Source organism: Macaca mulatta, chromosome 20 (assembly GCF_049350105.2).
Source record: "Macaca mulatta isolate MMU2019108-1 chromosome 20, T2T-MMU8v2.0, whole genome shotgun sequence".
Classification (NCBI taxonomy): domain Eukaryota; kingdom Metazoa; phylum Chordata; class Mammalia; order Primates; family Cercopithecidae; genus Macaca; species Macaca mulatta.
The window spans coordinates 41936432-41949384 of NC_133425.1; the positions used below are offsets into that span (position 1 = coordinate 41936432).

Genomic DNA, 12953 nt, shown 5'->3' on the forward strand with positions numbered 1-12953 from the left:
CTCTTAATAAACACTTAGGTTGATTTTATGACCCAGCTCTCTTCCTAAACATGACCTGAAGTCAATGAGAGAGCGTGAGGCAGAATACATGTTTAGCCTTGGCATTCATTAGTGACTGGCAATATAAAACTGCACATTTTGAACCACTGGCCATCATGACTCCTTTAACATGAATACAATGGCCATCACTCTTAAACTGTTCATAACTTCTTTTGCTCAATAATATGATTCAATAATTCATTTTACTTTCTTCATCATGTAAACATGTCATAAAGATAAAAAAGGAAAGAAAATTTTGAAAATGTTGTCTCTCTATTCCAAGGGTAAAGATGAGGTATAAGTTACTATAGATTTTAAAAATCTTTTAAGTTTTATAACTAGTTAAAATGTATTTAAAATTCAATATTAAATAGTAAATTAGAATATATTGATTAACAAAGGCTAATCTGAAAGGTAATTTCATTTGGACTACCCTATATTATTAAAGCAAAGAACATAATAGTCAACCAGAAATTTAAATGAAATTGTTGTATACTTGGAGCTCATTGTTTTCACTTTCTTCAAGTCTTTCTTGCTCTTCCTCTGATATCACTGCTAAGACTTGTTCTGCTGAAAAAATCACACATTTAGTTAAAATGAACTACTTGAACAGTTAAACTATAGTCTTTATGAAAATAGATTAAAACTAATATTTCATTTTATTTTATAAGTTGTGAATTTAAAGGAAGCTTAATCTTTAGCAGGATATTTACTTCTTTAATAAATGCTCCTAATTCTTAAAACTTCAAGAAACCACCTGGGGAGACACTAGATGTCACCGGTTGAAGATAAACACACATGTCAAACATTCACTTGCAAATGTATCTACCAAACATAAATAAAGAAAACCATCACAAACAAAATAAAAATTTTTAAATGTGAGCCCTTGGCCCTTAAGTGAACATTGGTGGTACCCTGGCAGGATTCCTCCTAGGTCTGTGGTGGTGGTGGTGGTGGACATGGTAAGAGATTCCTCTGCCTGAGGAGATGGGAGGGAAGAGTGGAAAGGACTTTGTCTTGTGGTTTCAGTGCCAGCTTAACTGCAGTAGAATACAGCACCAGGTAGATTTCTAAGGTTTCCAACTGTAGGCCCTGGCTCGCAGACAGTATATGTGGCCCCTCCTGGGGCCTGAAGGGACTCTCACTGCCCTGAATGGAAGGACATAAGACTGGTTGACTTCACCACCAGTTGATTGCAGAGCCCTACAGGCTTGAGCAGTCTGATGCAGTGAAATCCCAGTGCGGGTGGACACAGAGGTGCTTATTTAAATCCTCCCCCAGCCCCAGGTAGCACAGAGACAGACTCCATTTGTTTGGGAGATAGTAAGGGAAGAGAACAATGGTTTATATCTGGTAATTCAGAGACTTCTTCCAGCTCTTATTGAACAACCACCAAAAGCATGTCTCTATGAGGCTGCAAACATGACAGAATTACTGGGCTTAGGGTCCCTGCCCCCTAATGCAGATATGGGTGCAGTAACCAAAAGCATAGACACTATACCCAAGTCCCTTTGAGTACCTGGAAAGCCTTATCAAGAAGGATGAGTACAAACAAGTCCAGACTGAAGATTACAATAGATACGAAGCTCTTCAATGCCCAGACACAGACAATCATCCACAAACATGAAGACCATCCAGGAAAACATGACTTCACCAAGCGAAATAAATAAGGCACCAGGGACCAATTCCAGAGAGACAGAGATATATTACCTTTCAGACAGATAATTCAAAACAGCTTTGTTGAGGAAACTCAAAAAACATTCAAGATAACACAAAGAAAAAAATTCCAGAACTCTATCAGATAAATTTAACGAAGAGATTGAAATAATTAAAAAGAATCAAGAAGAAATTCTGAAGTTGAAAAATGCAATTGATGTACTGAAGGATGCATGAGTCCCTTAATAGCAGAACTGATCAAGAAGAAGACAGAATCAGTGAGCTTGAAGATAGGCTACTCGAGAAAACACAGTCAGAAAATACAAAAGAAAAAGGTATAGGAAAGAATGAAGCATGCCTACAAGATCTAGAAAATAGCCTAATAAAGCAATTCCAAGAATTAATAGCCTTAGAGAGGCGGAAGTGAGATAGATGGGAGAAGAAAGTTTATTCAAAGAAATAACAAAGTTCTTCCTAAACCTCAAGAAATATATCAATATTCAAGTGCAAGAAGGTTATAGAAAACCAAGCAGATTTAACCCAAAGAAGGCTACCTCAAGGACCTTAATAATCAAACTTACAATGATTGAAAATAAAGAAAGGCTCATTTATCCCTGCAGCAAGCAAAGAGAAACAAATAACATACGACGAAGCTGCAATACAACTGGAAATAGACTTTTGGGTGGAAAACTTACAGGCCAGGAAAGAGTGGCATGACATATTTAAAGTGCTGAAGGAAAAACACTTTTATCTTAGAATAGTATATCCAGTGCAAATGTCTTTTAAATAGAAGGAGAAATAAAGATTTTCCCAGACAAACAAAGGCTGACAAATTCAATCAATACCAGACCTGTCCCACAAGGAATGCTAAAGAGAGTTCTTCAATCTGAAACAAAAGAATGTTAATGAGCAATAAGAAACAACCTGAAATCAATGAATCTTCCACAACTCACTGATAATAGTAAGTACACAGACAAACATATAATATTGTAACACTGTAATTATGGTGTGTAAACTTCTCATATCTTAAGTAGATTTCATATCCTCATAGTAACCTTAAATCTAAAAACATACAATGGATACACACACACAATAGCAGGAAATTAAAACATTCCAACAGAGAAAATCACCTTTACTAAAAGGAAGACAAGAAGGAAGAGAAGACTACAGAATGATTAGAAAATAAGTTACAAACTAACAGGTATAAGTCCTCACTTATCAATAACAACATTGAATATAAATAACTAAACTCTCCAATCAAAATATATAAATTGAATGAATTAATTTAAAAAAAAACAGACCCAATGATCTTTTGCCTTACACATAGACTGAAAATAAAAACATGACATATGATATTCCCCACCAATGAAAACCAAAAAAGAGAATCAGTAGCTATATACTTATATGGGACAAAATAGACTTCAAGACAAAAACTGTAAGAGACAAAAAAGGGAACTGTATCTTGATAAAGGGGTCATTTTAGCAAAAGGATATAACAATTTTAAATATATATGCACCCATACTGGAGAACCCAGATAAATAAAGCAAATGTTACTAGAGCTAAAGAGAGAGAGAGCACACCCTCAATACAATACTAGCTGAAGGCTTCAATACCCCACTTTCAGAATTTCACAGATCATCCAGATAGAAAATCAACAAAGAAACATCAGACTTAATCTGACCTATAGGCCAAATGGACCAAATAAATGTTTACAGAACATTTCATCCAAAAGCTGCAAAATACTCATTCTTCTTCTTAGTACGTGGATCATTCTCAAGAACAGGCCATATGTTAGGCCACAAAACAAGTCTTAAAACCCTCAAAAAATGGAAACTATCAAGTATCTTCTCTGACCACAATGGACTCAAACTAGAAATCCATAACAAGAGGAATTTTGGAAACTACACAAGCACAAGGAAATCAAATAACATGCTGCTGAATAACCTGTGAGTCAATGAAGAGATTAAGAAAATAAATTGAAAATTTTTCTCAATAATGGAACAAGAACCAAAACCTATATGATACCATGAAAGCAGTGCTAACAGAGATGATTATAGCTGAGTGCCAGCATCAAAAAGGAGACAAAACTTTAAGTAAACAACCTAACATTGCATCTCAAAGAATTAGAAAAGCAAGATCAAACCAAACCCAAAGGTAGCAGAAGAAAAGAAATAACAAAGATCAGAACAGAAATAAATGAAATTGAAACAAACAAAACAATACAAAAAAATGAACATAACAAAAACTTGATTTTTTTGAAAAGTTACATAAAATTGACAAATCTTTAGTCAGACTAAGAAAAAAGAGAGGAGACTCAAATATAATCAGAGATGAAAAAGCAGTCATTCAAAAACAAGCAATGGGGAAAGGATTTCCTATAAAAAAAGGTGCTAGGAAAACTGGCTAACCATATTCAGAAAACTGAAACTGGACCCCTTTCCTTACCTTATACAAAAATCAACTCAAGATGGATTAAACACTTAAATGTAAAACCCAAAACTGTAAAAACCCTAGAAGAAAATCTAGGCAATACCATTCAGAAAATAGGTATGGGCAAGAATATTATGATGAAATCACCAAAAGCAATTGCAACAAAAGCTAAAATTGACAAATGGGATCTAATTAAACTAAAGAGCTTCTGCACAGCAAAAGAAACTATCATCAGAGTGAACAGGCAACCTACAGAATGGAAGAAAATTTTTGCAATCTACCCATCTGACAAAGGTCTAATATCCAGAATTCACAAGGAACTTAAACTTTTAAGAAAAAGAAACAACCCCATCAAAACGTGGGCAAAGAATATGAACACACACTTCTCAAAAGAAGACATTTATGCAGCCAACAAACGTATGAACAAAAGCTCAATATCACTGATCATTAGAGAAATGCAAATCAAAACCACAATGAGATTCCATCTCATGCCAGTCAGAATGGCGATTATTAAAAAGTCAAGAAACAACAGATGATGGCAAGGCTGTGCAGAAATAGGAACACTTTTACACTGTTGGTGGGAATGTAAATTAGTTCAGCCCTTATGGAAGACAGTGTGGCAATTCCTCAAGGATCTAGAACCAGAAATATCACTTGACCGAGCAATTCCATTACTGGGTATATACTCAAAGGAATATAAATCATTCTTTTATAAAGATACATGCACATGTATATTCACTGCAGCATTACTCACAATAGCAAAGACATGAAACCTACCCAAATGCCTGTCAATGACAGACTGGATAAAGAAAATGTGGTATATATATGCCATGAAATATCATGCAGCTAGAAAAAGGAATGAGATTCTGTCCTTTGCAGGGACATGGATGAAGCTGGAAGCCATTATCCTCAGCAAACTAACACAGACACAGAAAACCAAATATCACATGTTCTCACTCATAAGTGGGAGTTAAACAATGAGAACACATGGACACAGGGAGTAGAATAACACACACCAGGGCAACTCGGTGGGAGGATGGGAGGGAGCGCATCAGGACAAATGGCTAATACATGCAGGGCTTAACACCTAGGTGACAGCTTGATAGGTGCAGCAAAACACCGTGACACACATTTACCTATGTAACAAACCTGCACATTCTCCACATGTATCCCAGAACTTCAGTATAATTTTAAAAAAAAAAAGGAAAAGCAGTCATTACAATTGATTCTGCAGAAATTCAAAGATCATTAGAGGCTACTATGAAAAACTATATGCCAAAAAATTGGAAAACCTATAATAAATGAATAAATCCCTAGACACACATGACCCACCGAGATTGAACCACGAAGAAATCCAAAACCTGAACAGACTAAGAACAAGTAATGAGATTGAAGCCAGTAAAGTTTAGGGGACCTAGCGAAGTCTCCCAGCAAAGCCTAGGACCTGATGGCTTCACTGCTTAATTTTACTAAACATTTAAAGAATAAGTAGTACTAATGCTACTCAAACTATTCTGAAAGACAGAAGAGAATGGAATAATTCCAAACTCATTATACAATGCCAGTATTACCCTGATACCAAAATGAGACAAAGACACATCAAAAAAAGAAAACTACACTGTTTATCTCTCTGATAAACATTGATGCAAAAAATCTTCAACCAATACTAGCAAAACAAATTCAACAACACATTTCAAAAATTACACTTCATAACCATGTAAAGTGTATCTCAGGAATGAAAAGATGATTCAATATATGCAAATCAATCAAAAAAGAATTGAATATATATATATAATTGAATATATACATGCAAATCAATCAATGTGATATAGCATATCAATAGAATGAAGAATAACAATCATATGATCATTTCAACTGATACAAAAAAAAAGCATCTGGTAAAAATTCAATGTCCCCTTATAATAAAAACCCTCAAAAAACTGGGTATAGAAAGAACATACCTCAACACAACAAAAGTCATACACAACAGGCCCATAGCTAGTATCATAATGGGGAAATCCTGAAAGTCTTTCATCTAAGATCTGGAACATCACAAGAATGTCCACTGTCACCAATGTTATTCAACATAGTACTGAAAGTTCTAGCTATAGCAACTAGATAAGAGATAGAAATGAAGAACATCTAAATAGGAAAGGAAGAAGTAAAATGATATAATGATATAATCTTATATTTGGAAAACCTAAACACCTCATTAAAAAACTATTAGAACTGATAAATTCAATAAAGTTGTAGGATGCAAAGTCAACATACAAAAATCAGTAGCATTTTAGATGCCAAAAGTGAACAATCTGAAATCAAAATCAAGGAAGTCATCTATCTCATTTATAAGAGCTATAAATAAAATGAAATACCTAAAAATTAACATAATCAAAGAAGTACAAGATCTCTACAATGAAAACTGTAAGTCTTCAGTGAAAGAAATTGAACAGGACACCAAATAATGAAAAGATATTTCATTTTCATAAACTGGAAGAACCAGTAATTTTTTTTTTTTTTTTTTTTTTTTTTTGGAGAAGGAGTCTCGCTCTGTCGCCCAGGCTGGAGTGCAGTGGCCGGATCTCAGCTCACTGCAAGCTCCACCTCCCGAGTTTAGGCCATTCTCCTGCCTCAGCCTCCCAAGTAGCTGGGACTACAGGTGCCCGCCACCTCGCCTAGCTAGTTTTTTGTATTTTTTAGTAGAGACGGGGTTTCACCGTGTTCGCCAGGATGGTCTCGATCTCCTGACCTCGTGATCTGCCCATCTCAGCCTCCCGATTACAGGCTTGAGATTACAGGCTTGAGCCACCACGCCCAGCTAGAACCAGTGCTGGGATTACAGGCTTGAGCCACCGCACCGGGCCAGAACCAGTATTTTTTAAACGTTCATACTACCCAAAGTAATCTACAGATTCAATGCAATCCCTATCAAAATACCAATGACATTCCTCATAGCAATAGGAAAAAACTGTCCTAAAATGTATATGGAACCACAAAAGACCCAGGATTGCCAAAGCTATCTAGAGCAAAAAGAAAGAAACTGGAGGAATCACATTACCTGACTCCAAATTATACTGCAGAGCTATAGTAACTAAAACAGTATGGCACTGGCATAAAAACAGACATACAGACCAACACAACAGAATAGAGAAGCCAGAAACAAATCCACATACCTACAGTGAAATCATGTTTGACTTCACACACTTGGGAAGAAGAACATATACACTAGAGAAAAAGACAGTCTCTTCAATAAATGGTGCTGGGAAAACTGGATATCTATATGCAGAAGAATGAAACTAGACTCCTATCCCTCACCACATACAAAAAGCAAATCAAAACGGATTAAAGACTTAAAACTAAGACCTCAAGCTATAAAACTGCTAGAAGAAAACACTGGGGAAACTCTCCAGGACATCACTGTGGGCAATCATTTTTTGAGTAATATCCTACAAGCACAGGCAACAAAAGCAAAAATAGACAAATTGGGTCACATCAAGTTAAAATGCTTCTGTACAGCAAAAGATACAGTCAACAAAGGGAACAGACAACCCACAGAATGGGAGAAAATATTTGCAAACTACCCATCTGACAAGGGATTAATAACCAGAATACACAAAGAGCTCAAATAACTGTATGGGAAAAAAACTAATAATTCAATTTAAAAATGGGCAAAAGATCTGAATAGACATTTCTCAAAAGAAGACATACAAATGGCAAACATGCATATGAAAAGGTTCTCAACATCAATGATCATCAGAGAGATGCAAATCAAAACTATAATGAGATGTCACCTTGCCCCAGTTAATATGGCTTATAGACAAAAGGCAATAACAAATGCTGATGAGGATGTGAAGAAAAGGGAAACCTTGTATGCTGTTGGTGGGAATGTAAATTAGTACAATGACTATGAGCAATAGTTTGGAGGTTCCTCAGAATACTAAAAATAGAGCTACCATATGATCCAGCCATCTCACTGCTGGATATATACCCAAAAGAAAGGAAATTAGTACATCAAGGAGATGTCTGCACTCCCATGTTTATTGCAGCATCATTCACAATAGCCAAGATTTGGAAGCAACCTACACCTTTCACAACAGACAAATGGATAAAGAAATTGTGGTACATATACACAATAGAGTACTAATCAGCCATGAAAAACAATTACATCCTGTCATTTGCAACAGCATGGATGGAACTGGTGGTCATTATGCTGACTGAAATAAGCAAGGCACAGAAGAACCAACTTTGCATATTCTCATTTATTTTTTAAAACTAAAAATTAGAACAATTGAACTAATGGAGATAAAGTATAATAATGATTACCACAGGCTGGGAAGAGTGGCGGGGCAGTATTGAGGGAGGACGAGAGGTTGGTTAATGGGTGCCAAAAAATAGAATGAATAAGATCTAGTATTTGACAGCTCAACAGTGTGGCTAAAGTCAATAATAACTTAATTGTACATTTAAAAATAACTAAAACAGTATAATTGGATTGTTTTTAACACAAAGGATAAATCCGTGAAGTGATAGATATCTTATTTACCATGATGTGATTATGATATATTGTATGCCTGTATCCAAATATCTCACGTAGTCCATATATCCACCTACCTTGTACACAAAAAATTAAAAATTAGAAATATACTTTAAAATTTAGTAGAAACATCCCTACATAGTAATGAGGTATACTATTCTCTATTTCTTGGTAGTACCTGATTGATGATTTCCAAAACAACTGTTTACACTTTTATCGATGTGCACCCTGTTCCTAATACCTGAAATGCTTTCCTCTACTATTCTGACAAATTTATTTTCTTCTTTTAAAAGAGGTGGCTATGTGAAGTCTTCGTTGATTCTGGTGATTTTTTTAACTAGTATCTTTATTCCCCAGATAAACAGGTGTCTCCTTTCTTGGGGCTGCCTTAGTATTTTATTGATTTTTCTACTGCATCTTTACCACCTTAACTGTATATTATTGCTTCACATGACTGTCTCCTTTGCTTCTACACAATAGGGGACAACTTGCAAATCATCTTTCTATAAACAGCCTTTATGTATTTTACTCAGCAATTATTTATGGAGTCCTGCTATGTGTCAGGCACCAGAGCTTAAAGAATGAAAATGAAGCATATAGAAAAAATACAAAAACTTAGCCAGGCATGGTGGTATATGCCTGTAATTCCGACTACTCAGGAGGCTGAGGCAGGATAATCGCTTGAACCTGGGAGGTGGAGGTGGTGGTGAGCCGAGATCGCAACATTGCACTCCAGCCTGGGCAACAAGAGTGAAATTCCATCTCAAAAAATTTTTTTAAAAAAAGAAGTCATTTTAAGAAGTTTTATCTGGCTATTAGAATATACTAGTGCTCATGTTTTTAAAGAGACATACTGTCATTCAACTTAGTTTATGTCTAAATATAAGTAAGCAAAAGAGACATACTGTCATTCAACTTTAGTTTATGTCTACATATAAGTAAGCAAATATTAAATATAGTAAGCAGCACTCTCCCAATAAAAAAGTAACTTCAACAAAGTATATTGAGCCTTAGTATGATATGATATACAGTTTTTACCTTCTTCTTGCCCATTTATTACATTTTTTGTCTTACAGTCTGTAGCCCCAGATACATGAGTGCCACCGTTCTCTGTGTGATTCTTAGAGATCTTCTGTAAAAATTAATAACAACAATGAGTTTCAAGAAGATGAAAAAGAAGTAGTAGTTACATAAAGATTTCTCAAACACTTTCTTTTAAAGAAGGTGTTTTTCATTCAGATAACTTCAAAATAAGAACATGTGTTGGGAACCTAAATTATTCAATAAAGAAGCTTACATAGATAGGCTCTCTAAGTCAAACTTATCTTTTATCTTCACAGGGCTACTGACTTTGCACACCCAGACTAAAAGGCTACAAGAAATATATTCACAGACCAAATAATAACTTATGTGCATATTGCAGCAAGAGACTAACTTCAAAATACCTAACTCTACCCTACATTCCCAACCAAATGTAAGAGACCATTTAAAATACTACACAATACACTTGGTAATACACTTAAAGCATTAAATATTTAAAAGATTTCTAGTTACAGAAAATGTAAATGTTAAGACAGCACAATAAGAAACTGTGGTGTGTGTCATGTTGCGTTTAAACAGAACATGGTAGAAGCTCCTTCATTTAGGTAAACAAGGGCTTGGAGAAATCTACACAGTCTTTCATATCATTTTTACTGATAGAAAAAATGGTTGAATACAACTACAAACCAATGAGAAAACCTTTAGTTTATGTCTATATATAAACATATATATATATTATGTCTATACTTATATATAAGTAAGCAAATATTAGATATAGTAAGCAATGCTCTCCCAATAAAAAGGTAACTTCAACAAAGTATATTGAGTCTTAGTATAAAAAGCAGAACAAGGCTGGGTGCAGGCAGTGGTTCACGCCTGTAATCTCAGCACTTTGGGAGGCTGAGGCAGGTGGATCACCTGCGGTCAGGAGTTCGAGACCTGCCAGGCCAACATGGCAAAACCCCACCTCTACTAAAAATATAAAAATTAGCTGGATGTGGTGGCATGCTCCTGTAATCCCAGCTACTGTGGAGGCTGAGGTAGGAGAATCCCCTGAACCTGGGAGGTGGAGGTTGTAGTAAGCCAAGATCGCGCCATTGTACACCAGCCTGGGCGATAAGAGTGAAACTCCATCTCAAAAAAAAAAAAAAAAAAGCAGAACAAGAACATTCAGAACATTCATTTGTGAAGCATTTAAAATGTGCCAGGCAAGGTAATTTCACCTTTTCTTTTCTACACATTATAGTAATAAAAATAATGATGATGATGAAGTTGATGATGGTAACCCCACTTTCTGGTGATTCCAGGATGTTAACAAGAAAATGATGAACAGATGAGATCCATTGCTTCCTCTCTGTCCAGAATGTCCTCCTCCTAGACTTTCCCATGGCTGGCTCCTTTCATCCTTTAGTTGACAGTTTCAATGTCACATGCAGAAACATCTCCTCTGACTACAGAACTTTACTGCCACTCCCATCCCCACGCTAACTACAAACTTCTCCAATAATCTCTGTCTTCTCTGTTTTCTTTATAGGAAGCACATTCAACTTACAATGCTGGGTTATTTACTTGTTTTTCTCTTCTTGCTGCTGTAACCTAAGCCCCCATCATCTATATTCAGTCTCTAGTTGCCTAGCAGAGTTGGTGCTCAACAGTAGAAATTCACTCAAGGTCAAAACACTTAAATTTCCATGGGAATGTCTTAAGCACCAAACCACTAGATTCCTAGAAGAGTTCTCTAGTAATAGTCTGCTGAAACTCATGTTCCCCAAACTAGAAATCCACATGCCCACTCTGACTTTCCCAAACTTTTCTTGATGCTATTGTCATTGTATTGTCCTCAGGGTTTACGTGAAGCATCCTCAATACTTATTGAGCCACCGAATACCCCTGTGGATCACTTTATTATACATTAGTGGTCACACTCTCAGGTTTACAAAATGCTTTCCAATTTTTCAGTGCATTTGTTCATTACACATGCCTAGGAGTACATACTAGTACCCTTTTTATGAGGGGCATCACTCGACATTCAAATAGGTTAAATAATTTTTACCAGAAATTCATAGCTAGTAAGTAAAAGCACCAGGATAACAACATGTCTTTTGACCAACTTGGTGCTGGTATCACAATACAGCAACTGCTTCTAAGAAGCCAGGCCCCTTCATCTCTTTCTACTGTTGTCACCTTAGAATAGTCATCATTTACCATAAAGGTACTAATGTTTTCTTTTTTTGAATATGATTTCTACTTAATAAAACACCACTAAACCAAACTACTGTGTTTATAGCTTCACTTATTTACAACTCCCCATGCTTTTGCTTCTTCTGAAATTTTTTTGCACACCTATACTAGTCAATGCAAATACAGTAGTATTTTAAATCCCAGGCATTGTCTTTTCGGGTTTCAAGTTGTACAAAACTCCAGTCCAAACTCTTTCTCTCTGAATCTCATTAGCACTTTTACACATCCAGGTAGAACACAGAATCATACATTTGGCTATATATTGACATGGAACAATTTTTTAGTTTCTAGATGAACTTAACTTTAGATTAAGTTTGATTCCTTGTGACTTCTAACCCTTATAAATTTTGTACTATGTGACACCGGCTTTTTACACGAATCCTCCAAATTAACAGAATTGTACTATGCAGCAGTGATATACTGTGTACATAATTACTGTACTAATTATGGGCTGATAATGTAAGAAAATAAATTTTTTGAGATGGAGTCTTGCTTTGTTGACCAGGCTGGAGTGCAATGGTGCAATCTCGACTCACTGCAACCTCCATCTCCTGGGTTCAAGTGATCCTTCTGCCTCAGCCTCCCAAGTAGCTGGGATTACAGGTGTGCACCACAACATCTGGCTAATTTTTGGGTTTTTTTAGTAGAGACTGGATTTTGCCATGTTGACCAGGCTGGTCTCAAACTCTTGACCTCTGGTGATCCACCTGCCTCGGCCTCCCAAAGTGCTGGGATTACAGGCGTGAACCACTGTGCCTGGCCAGAAAATAATTATTTATGGGCATATGCAGAGGCACAAAAGTGAAGTGAAAGCATTCTCTTTTATGTTGTAACATCACTGAATGCTTATTTTCTAAAATAATAACCGCAGCAATAACAATAGATAATACCTTGCTGTCCAAATGTGATTGGATATTTTCCTTTTGTCCTGATTTTACTGCGAATGGCACATCTATAAAATGTTATACACAGATACACTCATGAGAAAATTTATCACTATGAATTTTATATACC

General features: G+C 35.9%; 1 protein-coding gene across 2 annotated transcripts in view; it reads right to left on the reverse strand.

Annotated features, from left to right (window-relative positions):
* Positions 1–12953, reverse strand: part of LOC106994999 (ankyrin repeat domain-containing protein 26) — an 84986-nt gene that overhangs the window by 30866 nt on the left and 41167 nt on the right. For both annotated transcript variants that reach the window (XM_028840983.2, XM_028840977.2), the window contains 3 exons: positions 12830–12891; positions 9696–9789; positions 536–609 (listed from right to left, as the gene is read on the reverse strand). In XM_028840983.2, the coding sequence (XP_028696816.2) occupies positions 536–609; positions 9696–9789; positions 12830–12891 (230 nt within the window). The remainder of the gene's footprint in view (positions 1–535; positions 610–9695; positions 9790–12829; positions 12892–12953) is intronic.